At 39.2% G+C, this 23844-nt stretch overlaps 1 protein-coding gene across 1 annotated transcript in view; it reads left to right on the top strand.

The window, feature by feature from the left end:
• Positions 1-23844, top strand: part of pcnx1 (pecanex 1) — a 44766-nt gene that overhangs the window by 8930 nt on the left and 11992 nt on the right. The window contains exons 5-21 of the mRNA XM_038274892.1: positions 3600-3665; positions 3749-5452; positions 8918-9047; positions 12374-12567; positions 14554-14647; positions 14805-14862; positions 15079-15296; positions 17492-17645; positions 17925-17957; positions 18955-19126; positions 19278-19388; positions 19535-19626; positions 19766-19875; positions 20871-20976; positions 21085-21177; positions 21384-21534; positions 23603-23744. Coding sequence (XP_038130820.1) covers positions 3600-3665; positions 3749-5452; positions 8918-9047; positions 12374-12567; positions 14554-14647; positions 14805-14862; positions 15079-15296; positions 17492-17645; positions 17925-17957; positions 18955-19126; positions 19278-19388; positions 19535-19626; positions 19766-19875; positions 20871-20976; positions 21085-21177; positions 21384-21534; positions 23603-23744 — 3628 coding nt within the window. The remainder of the gene's footprint in view (positions 1-3599; positions 3666-3748; positions 5453-8917; positions 9048-12373; positions 12568-14553; positions 14648-14804; positions 14863-15078; positions 15297-17491; positions 17646-17924; positions 17958-18954; positions 19127-19277; positions 19389-19534; positions 19627-19765; positions 19876-20870; positions 20977-21084; positions 21178-21383; positions 21535-23602; positions 23745-23844) is intronic.

The following is a 23844-nucleotide window of genomic DNA, read 5'->3' as shown; positions in this document are numbered from 1 at the left end:
AAAAAAAAGCATAACTTCCATTATATTCGACTGAGTCTGAATGGTGTTTGATGCACTTTGTTTATCTGGTGTTTAACGTTACAAAAGCAACCACAGGATACTGTAGCTACAGACTGGTCCCTGAAAATATTGTCTGAACTTAAAAAAGGTTAGGGGCTGCTGATTTTATGAGAATGAATTTTTCAAAAATACATCATGTAATTCTAGAGTTTATTCTCAATGCTTCCTTTGTATCCTATATCCTTCTTTCCTTTGTTTTTTTATGTCCTCCCATCTATTCCTTCCTTCCTTCCTTCCTTCCTTCCTTCCTTCCTTCCTTGTGCCACCATACTAACAACTGAACTGATTCTAAGTCTTTAAAGACATCTTGCACATCTTTCCTAAAGTAGAAAATAAATGCAGGTAATGTGCCTCTGTACCTCCAAACATGGGAACAGGAAAGAATGGCCTATGTAGAAGTAAGAGTGAAGAGCAATTCGTTGTCTGATTTTAAAAGTACTGAGGGTCAGCATTGCTTGGACCTCAAAGGTCAAACAAGGTTGAGCTGTATTACTCAGTATGGGAGGCTTTAACTGGTGAGTCTGTATTAGAATCCAGTGTAGGAAGTGAATGGAGTTTTAGCTTTGCTCTGACACCTTTATATTGTCTGGATGAAGTGGTTGTCTGCATCTTTCAGTTAGTCCTTATCTTCTCAACAGTATTTTTACTCTGGCTTTATCTTGAACAGGGCAGTCTCTGGATTTTTGAACAAGACCATTTTACCACATCTTTACGCTGTTATTGCTTTAGTAATAGAACTAAACAGATAGTTGGGTAGATGGATAAATATAATATCCAGATAAATATTAAATGTGCAGCAATCTGCCCTATTTACTATTACAAAAAGTACTGTTCATAAGTCACTTCAAATTGATGCGCATGTCTGGTCACGGTCAGGTCTCTGCTTTGTTTCTGGGTTATTTGTTTCTGGGGAGGATCAGGCACATGAAACGCTTTGATCAGATTTAGTTTTTTATTATTTTTAATCTAAATTGTATTTGATACAGGGTCACATTGATCAGCTTTACATTCACAGTCCCAGGGACTTGTAGTGTTAATTTATCTGGCACTGACTGTTTACTTTATCCATTATCTCTCTCTGAATTGAAAGTTTATTGTGACTCACCAGTTCAATTTTAATAAAATTGAACTGGTGAGTCAAATGTCTTAGTCTTGTCTTGGTCTTGACCTCTAAATATCTTAGTCTTGACCTCTAAATGTCTTGGTCTTGACCTCTAAATGTCTTGATTTTTCTTGGTCTTGACCTCTAAATGTCTTGATTTGTCTTGGTCTTGACCTCTAAATGTTTTGGTCTTATCCTGGTGTGACCTCTAAATTTCTTGATTTGTCTTGGTCTCGACCTCTAAATGTCTTGGTCTTGTCTTGGTCTCGACCTCTAAATGTCTTGGTCTTGTCTTGGTCTCGACCTCTAAATGTCTTGCTCTTGTCTTGGTCTCGACCTCTAAATGTCTTGGTCTTGTCTTGGTCTCGACCTCTAAATGTCTTGATTTGTCTTTGTCTCGACCTCTAAATGTCTTGCTCTTGTCTTGGTCTCGACCTCTAAATGTCTTGGTTTTGTCTTGGTCTTGACCTCTAAATGTCTTGGTTTTGTCTTGGTCTTGACCTCTAAATGTCTTGGTTTTGTCTTGGTCTCGACCTCTAAATGTCTTGCTCTTGTCATGGTCTCGACCTCTAAATGTCTTGGTCTTGTCTTGGTCTCAACCTCTAAATTTCTTGATTTGTCTTGGTCTCGACCTCTAAATGTCTTGGTCTTGTCTTGGTCTCGACCTCTAAATGTCTTGGTCTTGTCTTGGTCTCGACCTCTAAATGTCTTGCTCTTGTCTTGGTCTCGACCTCTAAATGTCTTGGTCTTGTCTTGGTCTCGACCTCTAAATGTCTTGATTTGTCTTTGTCTCGACCTCTAAATGTCTTGGTCTTGTCTTGGTCTCGACCTCTAAATGTCTTGGTTTTGTCTTGGTCTCGACCTCTAAATGTCTTGGTTTTGTCATGGTCTTGACCTCTAAATGTCTTGGTTTTGTCTTGGTCTCGACCTCTAAATGTCTTGCTCTTGTCATGGTCTCGACCTCTAAATGTCTTGGTCTTGTCTTGGTCTCAACCTCTAAATGTCTTGGTCTTGTCTTGGTCTCAACCTCTAAATGTCTTGGTCTTGTCTTAGTCTCAACCTCTAAATGTCTTGGCTTTGTCCTGGTCCCTGTACTCCCTGGTCTCGGTGCTGTCGTGGTCTCGGTTGGTGTGATCTTGATTAAAACACTACAGAGCAGCTTGTTGCTTCAATTTATTTGATTCTTGCACAAGCAAAACTAGAGCAGCTTGTTCTGAGTTTGTGGCACTATTTGGTGTTTTATTTATGATTCATATTTTATTTAGAATACAGCTAAGAATTGTATTTGAAAACTAATCACAATTGTACAACAGTTTCAAATCTCAGAGGAGTTAAATCAAGGTTGCATCTCATTTAGTAAGATTAACGCACTACCTTCCAAACTCCAGTCCTTTCAGTGGCAGTAATACAGTAGAATTGGGTTTACTGCCCCACAAAAGGAAAGAGACAATTGCAGCTAGCCTGTAGATCCATGCATTCCAGTAGGAGTAAGCAGTTTTCCATGTTACAGTAAAGGTAAATTCTGAGGCAATGGAATGTGGACAAGCATGCTTTCAAAGTCATGAAAACAATAAATCACTGGTGTGACACATCTGAGGCTTTTGATAAGTGAAGAAAATCTAATCAAAATCCCAAATATAATCTTTTGGCAAAATAGTTAAGCACTAATATAACAACCTTTTGCCCATGTTAAATCCAAGAACTAGTGGCTGTTAAGGATGCTCGGGTCACGTTGATCCTGAATATATACTGTCTGGATTTTGCAAAGCTCTGACCTACTGAAATTAAAAAACAATTATAATAGATGTAGGGATACTATTGTAAATATTTTATTAGCCTGCTATGGTTATTGGCTTATTATTATTTATATGCAGAGCAGAGACAGCATCACAATGTGTGTGCGTATGAGAGAAGGAGAAATTGATGTAAAAAAAAAACAGCATTACTAATATTTTAATATGAAATACAAATTAATATATGACTTTTTATTAGCAGCTAATATGGTAATCCAACAGAAATATAACTCTTTCTGCATATTTCCTGGAAAATATTGAGTTTTATCCTTCAATTTGTGTTGTATAATGACAGACTAAAAGTATACTAAAAGTACTCTGTAAAAAAACTTGAAATAATTTTGAATGTCTAAACATTTGACTAAAAAACTTGTAGTTTTTTCATCTCTATGCATCCTTTAGATTTCATTTTAAAAAGCCTTGCTGATTATATAGAAGTAACATTAAGTCTTTTTTTCTCAGTAATAGCATCTACACTGAAGAGCGTAGAACGAACCATGATGCGTTCACTTAATGGTGAAAAAAAAAAGTTGATATCTATTTCTAGCCTGTTCAGCTGATTTTTTTTGTTTTTGTGCATTTCTAGTGGTGGTGGAATAAATTCATAAATCTGTATTCTCATTGCTTTATTTCTGTCACTGCAGGTGATGTGGGAAAGACCTCAGATGACATCAGTTTGACTCTCATTGAGAGTTGCAGCCATGATCATGGTAATAAGCTAAAAGAAGCAGAGCTTTCAAATGACACTTTTGAATCTCATCTGATGGTTTTGGTTCTTGTGTTTCCTTTATAGACCTGCTGTCAGAAACAAAGATGTACTGCTATGTTCCCAATGACTCCTTTGCCTCATTGCAGCCATCCACCTCCTTGTGTCCTTCAGAGCTGTCGAGGGAGGCCGGTGACACGTGTAACTCTGCTGCTTATCATTTCAGCCTGTCGCATTCGTCTTGTGACACAGAGGTGGCCTCTCACACATCCATGCAGTCTCAGGCCTTCAGAAAGGAGCTCCGCTCTCGGGGTCTGCCTCGGACTTCGAGCTCATCGGGCTCTGCTTTTCCCGACCCTTGTCTCCCAGACTTTGCCCTGTACCCTCCACCAAGGAGAGGTGGCCTCGACACTGTTTGTGAGCTGGAGGCCGCAAGACCTCAAAGACCAGCCCTGTGTGACAGAGAGCAGCTTTACCAGCAGGATCAAGCTGTGCCCTCCACCTCGGGGCAGGAGTGCTGCAGGCACAAAGAATTGCACAAAGTGGCTCGCTCTGCCTCCAGAGAGGCGGGAGAAGGCAGCTCAGGGCTCTACCAGGGAGACGTGGGAGCAGGAAGGAAAGGCTCAATTGGGGTTGGGAAATCTCGCGCAGGAGAGCGAAGTGCTGATAGCTTGACGAGTTTGAGTACCCGCAGCAGTGGTTCCACTGAGAGCTATTGCAGTGGGACAGACAGGGACACCAACAGCACGGTCAGCAGCTTTCATAGTGAACAAACCAGTTCTACGCACGTGGAGAGCCTGCTCTCACTTTCAGGGGATGAGCATGGACGGGACAGGGAGGCCGTACCCTCTCCTGTAGAGGGACCGACCTCTAGCCTCGGCAGTGTTGGCTCTAGAGGTCTCTGCAGTGTTCCCTCTCGAGAGGCCAATAAAAACCCACATGCTAATGAGCTAACAGCAAAGCAGACTGCTACTGCTACTTCTACAACCCAGGAGCAAGTGGAACCTGGCCAAAGCACATTGGAACCTGGTATCAGGACCAGGGCTGATGGCTCATCGGGTGTAGCTGGGACACAGCAGGATAAAGCAAAAGACGAGGGTCAGCTTAAACCCGAAACCAGCGTTCAAAGGACTTCCTCTCTGTCAGCCGGGCGCAGAGGACGGCGGCATGGAGGAAAGAAAAGAGCAAGCAGTTTTGATTCCAGCCGTCGTCGGGATCACATGTCCTTGCGTGGAATGGCTAAACCCTGTAGTGCTGTGTTTACTGGAGGAGGAGAAGACGATTATAGTGATCAAAGTGAACTCAGCTGTGCCTCCAGTCTCCACTCCAACAACCAACTAAGTACAGATAGCTCATCCAGCACCTCCTGCCTCTCACCAGAGAGCCACCTCAAGGCCGTGAAATCCAAGCATGCTGGTGTCACCTCCCCATCCCCATCCACAGTAAAGGATCCAGGAGGTTGTGAGGCGGAGGTGCGACCCAGAGGGAAACGCCGTGCTTCCCGCCGTATGCCCAGCACAGGCAGTGCCAGAACGCACGCCAGAGTATTGAGTTTGGACAGTGGCACCGCCGCTTGCCTTAACGATCCCAACCGCTTAGGAGCTCCGTCTGGGCCTCGGCCCCTCACCACCTCCAAGTCGGATTTGGAAGCCAAAGAAGGGGAAGTCCTTGATGCCGCGTCTCTGCTGGGTAGGGCCTCCCAGCTGGAATCCGTGACCCGCTCCAGAAACAGCCTGCCCAACCAGACAGCTTTCGCCGAGCCTCAGGATGCAACCTCAGCTTCGTTTCGAGGTCTGTACCAAACAGCTTGGATCTTATTCTTATTTAAATGCTCTATTAACAGGTCGTCCTAGATACTTTTAAATATTATCTATAACTATACTTTTGTTTATCAGGTTATAATCTCTTTTGAATATTGTTCCATGTCTTGTTCACTTAGAAGCTCTTAAAGTTCAAATGTCCTGATACTTGAAGATTGTTAGTCCCTATTTTGGGAGCGCGCTTCCTGTTGAAACTTTGGGTCAACTTTTGCTATTTAAGTTTATTAACATGAGCGTGAATATAGAGTTCATGAACTTGATCTTGTTTTGAGTGAGGCCCTCCAGACACTGGGAGGGTTTCAGAGTGGCTCCTGCTAGTGATTGCAAACGTTGCAAATGTTGTCGGTCTTCCACATTCAGCGTAACCATGGTGAGTTTCCATGGAGTCGCAATTCTGACCCAAGCAAAGTGTTCCCTGTGCAGATCACTATTAGTATGACAGCACAGTGTGTGCTTTGTTGAGGTGAAGCAAACAGATGCCGTCTTATTAGCATGGTTGTGTTGAGAATTAGTGCTATTCCCTTCCTGTGTCTTCAAGCTTGTGAGCTGTTATTACAGTTTTCCTCTGGTCTTAGAACGATATTTTCTTCTTGTTTTATGGCTTTATTAGACTTGAAATGGGAAAGGACGCTGACTTTTCAGCTTTTAAAACATCACCACATCATATTCAGCAGTAGCCCTGAAACTGCTTCACCAATTTAAAAAATGTTTAAACTCTTCACTGTGTTGTTTTCTAACCAAAAATTAACAGCATAGATTTTTTTGTTGATGATATAGTGTGTAGGGATGTCAAGGTCTGATGTTGATATTAGAAATTGGTCAAATATCAGCCAAAATCAATTAGTAAATTAATTTGATTTATTAATCTTAACTTGATTGATCTTATTGATCCACTACAGTTTAATTGCTAAGTGTTTTTGTGATGTATCAAGAGAATCTTACCCATAATATGAAGGGCTTTTATTTTTACAGTATGCTGAGTAAAAAAAAAATATCATTATATTTTAACTTTATATTGTTCCAGATGTATAAAATACGGACTGACTAGAGAAAAACATGTTTTTTTACAGATTACTAAATTGATAAGACATAACAGAACAGGTAAAATTACAGGATTAAAACAAAAGATTAATAAATGATGTGAAAGACTAATTATTTCCAATGTCCAGAGATATAAATCTTTCCTGTTGCTCTGAAATACTGTCAGACTATTTATTTATTTATTTTTTTTAATGAAGTGGATTCTAACTGTGAGATAGCTTTTTGTTTTGTACTGTAATCCAACAATCTGGTGAGAATGACTGCTGTTACTAGGGGTTTTGAACAATTGGTTCTGGTTGCTTTCAGAGGAATCTTAAATCACAAAAGCCTTTCAAATCTACTATGCTTATTGCTAGCATGTTTTCCTCTACTAGTTATTTTTTTTTCTATCATATCCTCACCTCACAAGATGGGCGCCATTTAGGTTATAAGATAAGGAGTTTATCGAGTGTTTATATTTACAAACAGAAGCCCATAAACTGTATTCGGTATCTTTGTCGCCAGTATGACTAAATAATTGTAAACTGGACTCTGGCTTAATTCTATAGCCCCATTTACACTGCCCTTTTGAAACCGTGCCCAGATCGGTCCAAACACGGTATCCGAGATAACCAGTTAATGTAAATGGCACGCAAAACTGAACTGGAACGTGCCAAACACAACTGAACCGCGCCAAACTGTTACTAGTTCATCAGTAGGGCTCGGCGAGGTTCAGTTCTGGCTCAGTTCTCAGATAACAAAGAGGATATGAACAGACTGCATCATCACCTTACAGTTAGCCTCCGTAATCATAAAATTTCAGACAGTCATAAAAATACTAGCTTCCCTACCGTGCCACACGATTTCAAGTGATGATTTATGTACCTCAACGTCTGTCGTTGTTTCGTTTTTTGTAATTAGACTATCGTTTGTCGTATCCACTTCCCAAAAGCGAACACTGTGAAGCAAAATCACCAAAGGCTGCCCTCTTCGCCTGGCTCTCCACAAACAACAAAATATCACATTTACAACCAAACTTTCTGAATGTTATGGGCGCCGCCATTGATTTGCTTGTTTACCTCTAGAGCGCAGTAGTACTGTAGATCGTCACTAGGAGGCGAGGAGCCGTGCTACCATGATGTGTAAACGGTAGTAAGGAACCGAGCTCGGCACGGATCACTGATCCAAGCTCAGTCTGAACTCTGTTTTCAGAAAGTAGTTTAAATGGGGCCTATCTCTGCTCTTGCATGTCTCCACTCTGATTTTTCTTCACTTGTAAATATATGTAAGGCTCTGTTTAAAACTAAGCAACAGCTCTGGTGGACGGTAGTAACATAACAGTGAAATTCCTTTGAAGCCGATGTCATCAGATAATTGGATGGAACAGATTTTTATCTACTCAGTCATTAATAGACAATTAATTGTACACTGATTATTTGTTTACATCCTTAATCAGAATATCTGTATCTGTCTTGATTAAAATCTCTTATGCAAACACGCTGATAGAAACACTCCTTCTATCTGCTTCTGGTTAAAGTTTATGTAACCCATTGTTTAGTATTACAGGGTAGGTTGTTCTCATGCCTGTTATCAACTATTGTTGAGTAATATCACTTAATCAAGGCCTATTCTAACATTACGCATTACAAAATGGGTAGAAAATGTTTTTTTTTATCTACCGGTACATTACCTGCACAAGTCAAGTAATGGAACCCTATTTATACAAACTAGTCATTGCGTGTTCTCATATCACCAGCAAGCAGCGGATGGGTCAGTCAAATTTGGCGCACAGTTCAGCTTTCCTGTGGTTATGACTTACAAAACTTTTTTATAACTTTGAGTGATTCACCAATGAGGTGATACATTCAAGGTCGGATGAGAAGTTTGGATATCTAAACATTACCAGATTTACTGGGAATTGGTTTATTTTATAAATTTATTTATTTTTAACATGACCCAGTTACCACTATGTTAGAAACATACTATAACATTAACATGCATTAAATTTACTGGATTCCCCAATTTGTTAATGGTTTGGACTGTTCTGCTAGAATTAAGTAATATAGAAGGTTTTACCTATGAGGAAGTCATTTAAATTGTATCAGTTTAGTTTCTTGGTTATATAGCATTGCTAGTCAAAATCTCCTGAATGACAGCGTGTTTCGGTGGCCCATTGGTTAGCGTGCATTACCTATTTACGAGGCATTAGTCCTCTACGTGGCCAACCCAGGTTTGGGTCCTTTGCCGTATGTCTCTCCCCCTGTTAGCCCACTATACAAAAAAACATTCCACTAGTGCTGTAAAAACCTCTAAAAAATGGCAAAGGCCAACAGAATTTTCAAGAATCTTCATGAATGTGTCTGGAAAATGAAACACATCTAAGCTAACCTACCAGTGGCATCTCTCACCATGGCAGCACCAGGAAGTGAGGAGACGATCGTCTTCCGTCGAGAACGCAGCACGTTTCGTCGGCAGGCTGTGAGGCGGCGGCACAACGCAGGAAGTAACCCCACCCCTCCCAGCTCGCTCATTGGCTCTCCTCTCAGGTATGATGTGCATGTAGCAGTTGTGGGGGTATCTCTGTTGGTCTGAGCATCTCACTAAGTCGTTCTCTTTCCTTCTCCTCACATCAACATTGTGCATCGTGCACTGTCTATGACTTCAAACAAAACATGACCTCATTACTGAGCGTGCACTGTGTTCCTTGCCCTATTTTCCCAACAGCCCTTCTTTACCTCCCTGTTATTTTCCATTTTATGTTTTAATGTCTGTATTTCAACCATCAAAGGGTGAAATCCTTCAAAACTAAAGGTTTGATTCCCCAACCTGATGCCAGTGTCTATTGTTGTTTATTTCACAAACTCGAAGCTCCTGCTGCTTTCTTTATAGTTTTAAAGGAAAACATCTCTGTTAGATTAAATTAGCATACAATTGAACAGTTAAGTTAAACAGAAATTAGGGCAATATGTCTTAAAAATCTGTTGTTTTTCCCATCAAACCTGATTCTTTTTTTTCTCTACCGTGAATTTCATAATAAAAGTGATAAAATGAAATGCATCACTTTTATTTCAATCCCCCCTCCTAGGAGGTGACCTTAATTTAAAGGGCAAAGAAATTCAAGATGTAAAACATGCTTTTTAAAATAATCATATTTCACAGTAAACTATTCAAATAAAACACACAAGGTCCCCCTAAATGCAAAGATTTTAAATGAACACCAAATGTGCATTTTTTACAAGTAAATAAGTTGTACATAAAATTCTCTCTTTTTTTCATTTATTTTTTTCCCCTAATTATTTCCTATTTATCAACCAGCCTGTTGCATATTTGTACGTATATTTTTTTTTTTTTTCTGTCAATTAGACATGAAACTATTTGTCATTACCAAGGTACACACATAGTTTATAATGGTACAGATCCCAAACCATTTTTAGGATGTTTTAGGATGCCAGATTAAGCTATATGTTGCTGTGCAAAAATTGGTTTGCTGGCTTTAAAAAATTGGGGGAAAAAGAAAAAACTTTACCCTCTCTTACAGGACAAGCAACTTTGTCTCATTCTAATCACAAAACACATACAACAGCTGATTGGAATCAACATGAGGGTTAAGCAGCTGAGCTTAGTCAGGCAGTCTACCTGAACAGACTGCCTGACTAACCCAATTAATATCAGAAGATGCATTCTGCGTGTTTACACGTCTACTTTAATTCATTTTTTAAATGGTAATGCATGTTTAGCATTGCATTATTATAGCCCTAATGATCTCTGGAAAGGTCACCAGTACAGTGATGCCATGGTGTTTTAAGCATCTTATTTCCACTCATCCTGAAATCTTTTGTAACTATAGTTCCCCTTTCAACTTTTATGTACGCTTCCTAATTATGGACACCCTGTCTTAACTGGATGTTGTATCCTGCTGACAGCCAATAGCACCTTTACAGTTTAAATCAGAAAACATCCACATTTTTAATCCACATGGAGAACATGGACAGTTCTGTAGTCTGTCTGCCAACGATTCCCCCTTTGCAGACGATCTATTTTCTCTTGTTGCTGTCTCCTTAGCTCCTATTTCTACTTGCCGAAACTTCAAAAATGTCAAGCAGGATAAACAAGTTAGCAGCCTGCCAGGGGTCAATAAACTTGCAAAAGGACTCTTTCTTCCACAGTCCCTCACTGCCTATGCTTTGACTTTCTTAGGCGTTTTCTCATTTGATTATGTGTTCTAAATTTATCAGCAGAATTTCTCAACTTTGTGCAAGGCTGGTCAGAGTTGGCAGACATACACTGTTAACATGCATGTGGTGTTTATTCAATTGTGGACTTTGAAATGTTTTTAAGTTTAAAAAAAACATCATATACAAAAAAAAAAAGAAGCATTTACCGTAATTAGTTTTTTGGCCATCAAGTAGATTCTGGTCTAATTCTATGGAAAGAATTGTGTTTCAAAATAGATTGTTTCTGTTATGCTCGATTGTTAATTTTTTGTAATTAGCATTTTGTGCATAACTTCAGGTACTTGTAAATGTATATCAAAAAACCAATACAATGAAATTATGAATACAAAATAAAAATACTAATCTGATATTTCCAAATTCAAAAATGTTCCTTAGCATACAAATCATTGAATTCATGTACACTAACCATATGAAACACAGGCATCAGACAGTCACACACAAGTCAGATTACGAGTACACAAAGTTTTTTGAGACACATTTCACGCTTTCAGAGAGATCCATGTTTCTGTGTATCTGCTGCCTTCAAATGCTGGTGAAAAGGTGGGTCATTTGAGTCTAGCTCTCTTCTACCACTGAGATTATTTCAATCTATACTTGTGCAGAACTGGAAAAGACAATTTTCTGTGGAAAATGGTGTAGCTCAGCATCCCTTAGTTATAACGCATACATCTAGATCTACCTTTTATTATCCTATAGCTGTCTATTTACGTGTATTTGTGAGCTGTACAAAAATAATAATTGGGTTAAAGAAATGGCCACTAGGTGGCTAGGAAATAAGCAGTTAATCTGAGACAAATGAAGAATCAGATATTGCGACCCAAGGGGGCAGTACATGTAATTCACAACAGACTTTTTTTGGTTTAGGTATTAGTCTTGTGACTTTAGGTTTAGGTATTCATTTTATGACATTAGATTAACATATAATCCTGTTAAGTTGGGGTTAGTACTAGTAGATAGCAGACGGGTGAGGAGACTCCATCGTAGCAGGCGTTAAGAGTCACAGAATATGACTGATCATAGTTTCTGTTGTAACACCAGTTCAGGAAGTCAGACTATGGCCTGCCACTCTCTGTTGCTCCCTCTTCTCACGTGCAGTGGTGCAGGACCGTCAATACATTTCCAAACCAAACACTCTTGAGAATCCTAGATAGTCACAAGACAAGGAACCTAACGGAAACAGAACCAGTGGTAAATTGTGCTACTCCATTAAATAAATGAGGCAAACCCATTTTAATTTAATCCAAAGTCTTTTTCATATTTTAACAGGTTTTTAATCAAAATGAAGTATTTTTTTCAATAGCTTCCAGCTTACGAGACCCACTGAACCAAAATCTGTGTTGGTCGATGGATCAATAAGAAAGCTTAAAATGGAATAAAATTGAATGTGATTATTCTGTTAAGTCTAGTAGAACAATTTTACACCAATTTTGAGTCAGTGGGTCACACTTGACCTGGAAGTTGGGTAATTGTTAAAATGTTATCAGATCAATACCTTTTTTTGTGTGTAATGCTGCTTTCATATTTATCCGTTCAGCTCCAATCATGTCGCTAAAATACAGTTTTGTCCCTCAGTGTTTCTCTGTTGTAGAAATAATCCCACCACTTATTTCATCCCCCTCTACCCTGTCCTCCAACAGTCTTCAGGAGGCTCTCAGCCAGGCCTCCCAGCCTTCTTCCTCCCTGGTGAAAACTCAGCCATCCAGAACCCCGTCCCAGGTGACAGTGCTGAGCGCAAGTGTGTCCCTGCTGGCCAGGAACGGAAGCACGCATTTGGAGGGTTCTCAGGACAAGGCCTCTACTGTGGGCGCCACCAGCTTACAAGATGACTTTGGTAAGAAGCAAATTAAGAGCAGTGAATAAAAAAGTGTGTATGAGTGGGTGGAATAGGTTTACATATACAGTGAGCTATTTTGCAAGTTCTCTCACTTAGAAATCACGGAGGGGTCTGAAATTGTCATCATGGGTGCATGTCCACTGTGAGAGAAATGATCTAAAAAATAAAATCACAGTATATGAAGCGGTAATGAAAATAGGGGACCCCAATGCGCCCATGGAGCATAATATACTCTCATGGCAGCAGTATCATCCTGTGATGCGAAGCGGGTCATCGTTCGCGGTAAGATGGATGAAGGTAAATACTCAGTGATCCTTAAAAGAAGCAGTCAGAGGTTGAAGAAGGTTTGAGACAGAGGTTCACCTTCCAGCAAGAAAAAACCCTAAGAATGCAGAAAGAAGCTACTAAGGAATAGCAGCCCATTGTTGTTTTATCACTTTATATCTTAATTAAAAAAGGTTGAAGCTATTTGTTGAAATGACAGGATCTAGGGGTGGGAATATTTTTATGCAGTAATGTAAGCATTTTGCCTTGTGTCCTGTGTTTAGGCTTTGTCACTGTGATTTTTAGGTGTTTTGTCTGATGCATTTCAAAGTGGGTTTGAGAGGGACCTGGTCACGGTCATGGCTGTCTCAGTCCATCATAGGAGAGCACCTATTATTCACGGTTGGTGGGCTGTCGTAATCAGTTAAAGCCCATTGGCATTATGCATGCTCCATTTATTGTGGTTGGTTATGACTGAAGCTGATACTTGTCCCCACTCCAGTGTTGATTTTAAGCTTTGATCACAGCTGAACACATTGATATTTTTTCTGCAGATATGCTGAACACTGATTGTGGTTTCTTCACCGTGGAGAAACAAATGGAGATAATCAGAGGAAGTCAGGGAACCCAAATGTTTTAAATAAAAAGGCTGCATACTGGGTACTTCTTTCTTTACTATATGGGTCCTATCTCCAATACTTGTATCCTTAAACCTTTAACCTCATGTCCCATCTATTGCGTCTTTCTTTCTTTCTTTCTGTCTTTCTTTTTGTCTTTCTTTCTCTTGTTCTCTTTTTGATGGATCAAACCTTCGTGTTATTCAGCTCCTCTGCCTGTGGCTGACTTTCCACATGATTACAAGGAAACTAGGTTTTTTACTTCAGGGAGAAATGAAGGCCAGCTGCTTGAACAGGGTTGAGAAAACATTTTTCCTGAGGTTATCTCAACATTTGTATCTTCTGCACAGCAGGTCATAACCTGATCAGATTACCCTAGATAAACAGGACATACATTCTAGGCTTAAAAAATGTCTCAAAGATGGTTTCTAAAAACAAACGCAGGATGAGTCGAACAGAGGAAAATGTGCTTTTGCTTTGTTTAAAGTCAGACAAGCCTCTAAAGAGTTCTGACTCCAGGGCAACTGTTTATTGACATGTTTTTTTTTTGCTTTGGTTTTGCAAATCACTTCATGACATTTACATCACACTCAGCACTTGAAGTCGAAGCAAATATTAACACAAACTGGATAGTGTTACCATGGCAGCATTTTGTGTTCCTCTTGGACTGCTGTATTTCACATTTCTGTAAATGTTACAGTTGTTGGAAACTGTTAAAAGGGAATATAAAATGAGGATTTCGATTCCAAGAAGAGGACATGATGCAATGATCTCCTTCCAGTTATTGGGACCCCTTTTCTGCACGCAATAAAATGATATTGTTCTAATTCCTCTTTGTCCCGGTTGAAGATGAACTAAGAAAGGAGCATATATTGAGGGCAGTCTAATGCCTCTCAAGACGCCTTAGCAATGACAGCTTCTTAGGGAGGAGAAGCTCCATCTCTGTGGCCTTGTTAGCTCCGATGTCCACATTGCAGAATGTTTCCAAAGCCATTTAATTTTCTGCATGTAAACAAAGAGCTTAACAAAATAATTTGTTTATTATTGTGTTCTGCTTCAGTGTCCCACGGACTGACTGTGTTCTTCTGTTGTGTCTCCTTAGGAAAGCTCACTCCCTCCCTATATGAGGCTGGCGGATGTGACATGTCCTTGGTCAATTTTGAACCTGCAACCAGACGAGCCTCCAACAATATGTGGTTGGTATCTAACTGAGACTTTTTAATTTTAATTAGTTGTGCTTTCCAAGAGCATCCAGTGACTGCCTCCTTAGTTTGATGTTTTCACAAGATTAGGATTTGAATCAGTGCACAGATGCGTTTCTTCATTTGGTGTTTTGGTCTTAATGCTGTGCAGGGAAACGGACTCCCACCTCTCCAGTTCTACCTCAGTTCGCTTCTACCCTCATGACCTGGTGAGTTACCAACCTAAGAGATTTCCTGGTTATGTGAGACCAAAACAATTTACCATAATTCACCGGTGGAAGTTGTTGGTTTCATAGCTTTCTCTACCTCATCTTTGGATGGTCTAACATGAAGGGAAGGAAGGAGTCCTCCCTGAGTTTGTTTTATTGGTCAGATTTTGCCATAGGGAAGTTTAACTGAATATAAGACAGTTCTTCCTCCGTCAGATCCGTCTAAATCGCCTGCTGACGATGGACCCAGAGCTATTGGAGCAGCAAGACGGAGACCTAAGCCCAGAGCTGCAAGATGCTCCGTTGGGACAAGAGAACGCTGCACCCTCTGCTCCTGCTGGCAAAGCTAAACAGTACTACCGCCTGTGGCTTCTCCCTTACTTGTGGGTAGGGCTTCATTTTGACCGGCTTACCCTGCTGGCGCTGTTCGACAGGTAAGCCAGAAAAGATTACACTGTCATCTTTTTCTTCTTATGCTTTACAATGGGTTTTTAAAGTCTTTGCCTATCTGTAAAGTAAAAGTTGCAAACCTTTATCTGAGGGTGACATAGTCCTGTTTAATGATGTTAAAAATGAGATGGAGGCTTATTTTATTTATTTTCGGATAAAACCCCCCACTGGTCTGTATTGGATGTTAATCATTTGCCTTTATTGCCATGTAGGTTGCCTGATTCAGATTTTAATCTCTGGGCCAATATTAGTTGGCTTGGTTAGACTCACAAAATTACAGGAGAACGTCACTGAATAAAGTCTGGAAATGAAAATGGATAAAAACCATATCTGTACATCAATTTTTAATAAACAGGAACCAGCATATTGGTTCTCAGAATGTGGGATCTGATGAAAGGGGTGTGCTGGGAAAAAAATTATAGATATACTTTTTTCAATACATCAGTAAAGGCAGGTAAGATATATGCCCTATGTGAATTTGAACTGTTTCCCTTACCTAGAGGATATCTGTGAAGTATAATCTATTTTATGTTATTATTTGTTCACATCAAGCGGATTTTGAATGCTTCAAAAAGGCGTCCAGCACCCATGTGCACATTGAAAATGGATGCACAACCTCAAAGTTTTTTGACGACCTCAGCGAGGTCTCATGCTGAGACCTGCTCAGACCCATCTGAGTGTGCAATGGAGAGAGTAGCTTTGATTTATTTGCTCTGATAAGTTTGACAAAAGAATAGTTTTAAGATGCTTTTAAGGGAGAAAAAAACAGTTAGCTCATCAGGATTTTGATCCTACTTTTAAATAAAGGTTAAAAAAAATTGTTTTGAGATTTTAAATGAATGTAGATATATATAAACTGTTTCACCATAATTCAGTTACAAAATATGATAGTGGAGTCATCAGAGTACACTTTCTTTACTTTGTGCATAAAAATATACATTCTCATGGCCTTTTCTGTAAATCCAGTGTGTGCTAGTTTTATATATTTTTGACTTGTTTTATGCTGACAGCTCTGCAGGAACAGAAATCACAGCTTGGATGCAGTGTCTGTCTTCTTGCCAGCTCCCAAATCAGCTTCTGTGATTGGCTCTCGCACTGCTTCAAGCTGCAAAATTTCAGATCTTATAATTCGGCGCTTTGAATGGGTATTAACGATTTAAAGGTCAAAACGCTCAGCATCCAATGCTTGAAAACTCTTCGAAGACACAGTCCGCCAGATGGTCAATATAAGGTTATCTATAAGCTTAGCTTTTGGATGAAAGCTAGTTGTTAGCCTGCTAGGTTTCTGTGGAGTGATTTAAAAAGTGGAAACCTAACATCTCTTATTTTATTTCAATGCCCACTGCTTGGCGAGATGGAATGTGAAATAACCTATGCTGTTTTCTGAAGGAAGAACATTAACAGGAAAGCTGTGATGAAACAGTTTCAAGCTGGACAGCAGCTGAGTTAGCTAACAGCTCTCTGATTCAAACCACACTCCATTACACCCATCCTCCTCAGTCTTAGACTTAGAAAACATTTTGCATACGCAGAGTTTAGACAAAACTAGATTTCGTTTTGTCCAGCACTCATGACATTTCCATTTTTTTAAAGCGCAGCAGTCATCAAATGTAAACAGTAGGGGAGAAAAAATGGTGCAAAAAAAAAAAGCATTAAATATATATGGTGCAATTATGTGGGTTTTTGGTTTGGTGTTGTCAGTGTGATGCAGAGTCTGTGACATGAGTTTTTTCAACAGTTCAGCTGTCTGATGGCAGCAGGGAAGAAGCCGTTTCAGAATATGCTGTTTCTGCATCGAATGCTGCGTAGCCTCTTCCCAGAGGGCAGCATTCGATGCATTCGAGGGAGAACATAATAATTCTGAAATTAGATGCAGCTTTTTTATCTACTTGGCTTTTCCTGTTATTTAATGTTTATGACTTTTTTTTATTAAGCATATAATAAAATATTTTCAAAGCACCATTATTGCTTCTAGTTGTGTTCCAACAAGTATCCTTTTTCTTCATAATGTCAGTTGAATGACATTTTCATGGTTGGCAGCTTAAACTCAGACTTTTTACCTCTTTCAGCTCACTGATCCATGATTTTATGTTTGCTGTTTTCCTTGTTTTGTTCCGTTTTCTCTAACATACTAACTTTTTTTAAAATAGAAAACTGTACATATCTGTTGCTCCTTCAGGAATCGCGAAGTCTTAGAAAACGTGCTTGCCGTGGTCCTGGCCGTCCTTGTGGCCTTCCTGGGCTCTGTGCTGCTCGTCCACGGTTTCTTCACTGACATCTGGGTCTTTCAGTTCTGCCTCGTCATTGCAAGTTGCCAGTATTCCCTGCTGAAGGTGAGCGCTCCACACGGCAGCGTAACATCGACCTGACCTTAAAACGTGAAACAGAGAGCCACTTTTTGAAGTAAGCAGTTCAAACGTTGCTCTCATTCGCTTTGACGCACGGGGAAAAACATGAAAGCACAGCATTCCCTTAGGGAGCGTCTGCGTTGCTCAGAAGTGTTGTCTTTTCTTCCTCTGTCAGAACTGTTTAGAAATACCAAAAAATACATGTTTGCTCACAATGCATCAACATTCCTCTAGATTTAACACTCCTCCTTCTTTCTTTTGCAGAGTGTTCAGCCAGACTCCTCCTCTCCCAGACATGTACGTAATTATTACCCATTTATTTTCCACTACTTAAGACTCTGGGGATGAATTCATGAATTAGGCTCATTTCCCGAGCTCTCTAAAATGAATCAGTTACCATGAAGAATTAAAAACAACCCCGTTTATCATTTCTGCAATATGAAGTTATCTTTCAGTACAGTTTTGGCCTCTGGAAAATGATGCCGCTTTTCCTCCGAGTCCCCCCCTCCCCCTGCCCCTTTGCGTCAGTAGGCTGCTCTGAAACACCGTCTTTTATTAATGCAGCTCTTACTCAGCTGCAGGCACAAGCTTTAAATAGCTGCTGAGAGTTTAGGCTCTCTTTTTTTTTCTGTATCTTACTTTCTCTCCCTTTACCCGCTGGTGTTGTCCCCGTTTGTTTTCCCTGGGCTCACATTCAGGACTTTGGATGTTCCCCCTTTAATGATAACAGAAAGTGAATAGATACTGTAGAAAATGAACACATTCTTTTGGAACTGGTAGAAAGCAGAGCAGGTCATAACGTCCGATGGAGGCTTGCACAGCCGGCCTACTTCATCCACAGTGAAACATTACACCCAATGCTGCTGCTTTTTATCCCTTGGGACAGGTCTAAGGGGCTCCGATTCCTCAGAGGTCACCTTTTTTTTCCTTTGGATTAATTGTATAGGTAGTCATTAACATTTAACTGTATTTATAGGGAACAGATCAACACTATTACAACACTGCACTTTATTTACCAACAATGCTGGTTGGTAAATAATGTTTGTTTTTTATTTAAGGGCATTAGCTTAAAGGGAGCAGAATAAAAAAGGAAGGTAACATTTAGTAGATATAATACTGAAACGTGTGAAATAATTTTTTGTACTTTACAGTTCTGCACTTATCTTAAATTTTCTAATAAAAAACATGACAGAATTAGGGAACAGTTATGCATGGCTCTGAGAAGCCAGTTTACTTAACTATAGTTTGAAATCTGTTATGGTCTAAGAATGTCATTGCCTCCTCGTGTCTGCAGGGTCACAATCGTATCATAGCGTACAGCCGGCCTGTCTACTTCTGCCTGTGCTGCGGCCTCATTTGGCTGCTGCACCACGGCAGTCTGAGGATCACCTCACCCCGCTTCACCCTGTATGGAGTCGCTCTCACCAGCTCACTACTGCTGGCGTCCGCCAGAGACCTTGTTATATGTAGGTGCACTTCCTTCTGGGGATTGTATTCAGTGTTGATGTAAAATGCAATCCTTCATAAGATAGGAAATCAGCTTTTTTGCTATTCAACATTTTCTCTTCTTAAAGATGTGTTAAAAGTCAAAGTCACCTTGTATGCGTCTCCCTGCAGTCTTCACTCTGTGTTTTCCCATCGTGTTCTTCGTGGGGCTACTGCCACAAGTCAACACATTCGTCATGTACTTCTTTGAGCAGCTGGACATCCATGTGTTCGGGGGCAATGGTGAGCAGCAGTAGATAAGTCTTTGACCTCTGCAGGATGATGGCAAACGTCCTCACACACTTTATGACACTGTAATATCTCAGCGCTCCGACACAGTTCCTGTCTGTTCAGATCGTCTCACTGCGGCCCGTCTTCTTTTTCTGCAGCCTGTACGAGTCTCCTGTCGGCGCTGTACAGCATCCTGCGCAGTGTTGTCACTGTTGCTCTGCTTTACGGCTTCTGCTATGGAGCTCTTAAGGTAAGAGCTGAATACGACAGTGAAAACATAGTCGCGTGTTGGCTGGTTTCCTTTCTTTCTTAAATTAGTTCACCATCCAGGAAGATGTTTTGTTTTGAAGCTTTGTGTTGATACAAATTCAAATCTTGTTTTGCTGCAGGAGACCTGGGAGCCGCATCATATCCCTGTGTTGTTTTCTGTCTTCTGTGGGCTCTTGGTGGCGGTTTCTTACCACCTGAGCAGGCAAAGCAGCGACCCTTCTGTCCTCATGTAAGCCCTATTCTCACATCAACTATGTTTTTTTTTATTTTATTTTAAAACATCTGGCTTCTTTCATTGCTATAATACTAGAAGTCAGCCTGCTGGGCAGTTAGGTTTTGCATCAACCAAAATGAGAACTAAAACACAAGACCACTTACATTATTTCATCAGGCTAAGGAAGCAGTTTAATAATATGTGTATTTTTGTCTTTACTAAGACTTTTTTATAATAAAGCCAAAGTATGATTGTGTTGTCAAGCTGAAAAGATTAATCAGAATAAAAGTTATTAATGGATTATAAAAATAATCATCAACTATTTTTGGTAATAGAGTATAGACTCTAAAATATATCTTTTTGCTGAAGGAACATCTATTTAGAGCAGTAATTAAGCAAAAACCTCACAAAAAATGTGAACTTTATTATTTCAGATTAAAAATAATGGTCATAAAATTCCCTGTTTAGCGCCTGAAAATGTTTTCTCTAAAATTACTGGATTATGAGGGTAAGAAATGGAGAAAATGGCAAATGGATAACAACCTATTCTGTTTATTTTATCTGCAGACAAATAAACAAATCAAAACAAAAAAAAGAACAGTTAACATGATAAGCATTGCTGTGAATTTCAACAAACTACTGCTTCAGATTTTATGTCTATAAACTTGTATGTAAATGACTTTATTTATATTGCTAGGGATATTTTAAAGTCCAATTAGTAGGATATTTGTAAGCGAAAAATATGTGGGAATTGAAGCAAAGATATTTGTGAGATTTTGATGCAATAAAAAGGCTTTCATGGAAGCTATATTTGATGGATTTCTGCAAGAGAAAAAAACGTCTTTGGAGTTTATCTGCTCCATTTAGACTTAAGTAGAATCTTTACGTTGGATTTTTGTGTTTTTTTACAGATCAGTTAAAAAGATTATCTTGGAGAAAACTTTATTTAATAATCAAGCTTCAGATCACTATGGTGTTTAAACAGGGTGTTTATTCTTCTAACTTCACAGCTCACTGATACAGTCCAAGATTTTACCAAATTTAAGAGACAAGAACCCAGAGGATCCCCTTTCTGAGGTGCAGGACCCTCTGCCTGACAAGCTGAGGGCTTCGGTGGTGAGTTAAGCATCCTGTCTTTTAACCTATTAGGTTTACATCAGCTGCATGACATCTGTTAATACCGATTTCTCATCTCATGCCGGATGTTTCTTTTCAAATGTGTAGAATGAGCGCCTGCAGTCGGACCTGATTGTCTGTGTGGTCATTGCTGTCCTTTACTTTGCCATACATGTCAGCACAGTGTTCATAGCACTACAGGTACAGTAATAATATTAGCTCTTACAACTACAAATGCCTGCAAAGTCAATTATTATGCCAGAGTTAATGATTTAATAGGATTCTGTTTGTGTTAGGAGAACCTATAAGAGGAAAAAAAGCAAACGTCCTTTTCTGAAGAGGTTTTTAGCTTCAGAAATGTTACTGTTTGATTTAAAAATTGCCTTGTGTTGTCTTTGTTTTTATAGCCTTTTCTCAGTTATGTTCTGTACGCTCTGCTGGGGACGGTGGGACTGCTGACCCACTACCTGCTCCCACAAGTCCGTAAGCAGTTGCCCTGGTACTGCTTCTCTCACCCGTTGCTCAAAACAAAGGAGTACTATCAGTTTGAAGTCAGAGGTAAACACACAATCCATCCTAACTCATGCTAGGGCTGGGCAGGATTAAGAATATCAAGACTTCAGAGGAGATAGAAGATTAGTCAAGATGGGTTATGCTGGAATATAACTCTACTTTTATGAATCATCTCATTTTCATTCACAGCTGTACTTAGCTGGACTAAGATTTGATTCAGTTTCTTTCTTTTAATACTTTTTTTGATTTTAAAGACAAATTGCCCAGCCCTAACCCTTTTTTTCTGTTTATCATATTATACATTTAAGTGAGGTGTATAGCACTTTGATGTGAATCCCCATCACAAAGTAGCAAATATTGTAAAACGAATTAAAAGATTATACATGTTTTATAAAATTGCTTATGGATAAGAATCCGAAAAGTGGGCTGCTTTTTTTTAATCAGAGCTTTTTTGTTCCGATGACCCTTAAATAAAATCCAACACAACCAGTTGCTTTTAAATGGCTAATTTTTATTATTCTTAATCATTTGTTTATACAGGATTCTCTTCTCGAGGTCTCACACCTGTTATAGCGTAGGTGGGGTGGCATCATCGTGTGGGGAGGCTTTTCCTCAGCAGAGACTGGGAAGGGAAGCTGCTATGAAGCTTTAATGAGAAAAATATCTGTTAGTTTAGACATGGGCTGATTTTTCACCTTTCCTTACTACAAAAAAACTTACAGACATGCTTAAAGCTTCAATGAAATGGTTTAAATTTGAGTTGCAGTTTGTTTACATTCCAAATAGATTAATATTAAAATAATCCAAAGAACTGACTTAGAATCAAATGTTGATTTAGTGGTTTACTAGAAAAAAATGTATTCCATCTGACCAATTAATAATGTCCAGTTAAAAGGAATGTAGTGTTACTGACATCCACTAGAGGGGGCCGCTGTTCATTCTGAGGTGGCCTCAGGTGTTTTCAGGAGAATTAACTTAATGTGTTCCATCTGTAAATATAAACACTAGATAAACTCATTAAATATCATCCTTTTTTTATTATATTTGTGTATCTTTGTGCATTGGAAATAATAAGAGTTTCTCTATATGTATTCAATAACCTAATCGGTTCCTGTTTTGTTTTACCTTATAAAAATGTTTATGTGAAAGAAAACATGCAGTTAATGTTTAAATCCACTGGCACAATACATTGTGGTTTTGAAGGAAAAGGCTGCTTATCAATTAATGATTAGTGGATAATATCATTAATCAAGAACTTGCAATGTATGCACTGTATACAGTATTAATTTATCAAATAACTGCTTGGACTGCAACAACTGGGCTGCTGATTATAGAAGGACTCTGCATAAAGATCTCTATGCCGGTACTATGCTTGGTGTAAGGAGGTCAAACCTCCTGGGGAGTCTTCCTAAAACTAACAAGAATTACTCTGCCAAATGGCAGATGCAGATGGAAATGTTTTTTTTTTTTTCTAGTAATCAATCCACTAGGTATATGGGATCTATGTTCAGCAAATGTTAATGTTAACATTTAATCATAATTGAAGCAGAGTCCTAAATGTGATGGAGAATCATGTAGGGAGATAAACTTTGACCTCCTCACACAAGTTAGTTCTCCAAATGAACAATAAAAAAGGAAAACCTCTTGGAAAAACGTTATTGCAACAAAGCCAAGATTATTTTCATGGGTGTAAATAGTTTTAAACATTCTTTTTCAAATTTTAAAATGTTTGTCAAATAATTTTCTTAAAAACTGGCTATTACTATTTTTAAAAATGGTTAAAATATGAAAAACAGACCTCTTTATTGAATTAACATAATTTATCATCCAAGTCTGTTAATCACTATAATCCATGATATGTCAATTAATGAGAGTATGCAATGGTGGGTCTTTTTATCCTGGAGAGGCATTTTAAATGTACCATTTTCCTTCCTATTTGCTATTTTTTTTGCCACTTTGTGGTTATAAAATCAAAATAAAACATATTGAGGTTTGAAGTTTAAATATGACATGTAGTACTGATGTCCGCCGTCAGTTGGCTCATTGAATGCAGCATTTTAGGTCTCCCTGACGTCCAGCTCGACTAAACTCTAAACCTGTCCTCTCTCCTTAGATGCAGCTCATGTTATGTGGTTCGAGAAGCTCCACGTTTGGCTGCTGTTTGTAGAGAAAAATGTTCTCTATCCTTTGGTCATCCTTAATGAGCTGAGTGGAAGCGCCAGGGAACTTGCCAGTCCAAAAAAACTTGACACTGAGTGAGCAGGCTGCATTTTATTAATGTCCTTTTATCTTTACTTTCGTCTGTGTTCGCTATGACCAAACTATTTCTACTGGAATTGGCAATATGAGTAAAGA

The sequence above is a fragment of the Cyprinodon tularosa genome, unplaced genomic scaffold, assembly GCF_016077235.1.
Source record: "Cyprinodon tularosa strain WSP-4 unplaced genomic scaffold, ASM1607723v1 ctg939, whole genome shotgun sequence".
Lineage (NCBI taxonomy): Eukaryota > Metazoa > Chordata > Actinopteri > Cyprinodontiformes > Cyprinodontidae > Cyprinodon > Cyprinodon tularosa.
Note: the sequence above shows the minus strand (reverse complement) of the source record. Positions and strands in the feature narration are given on the sequence as shown.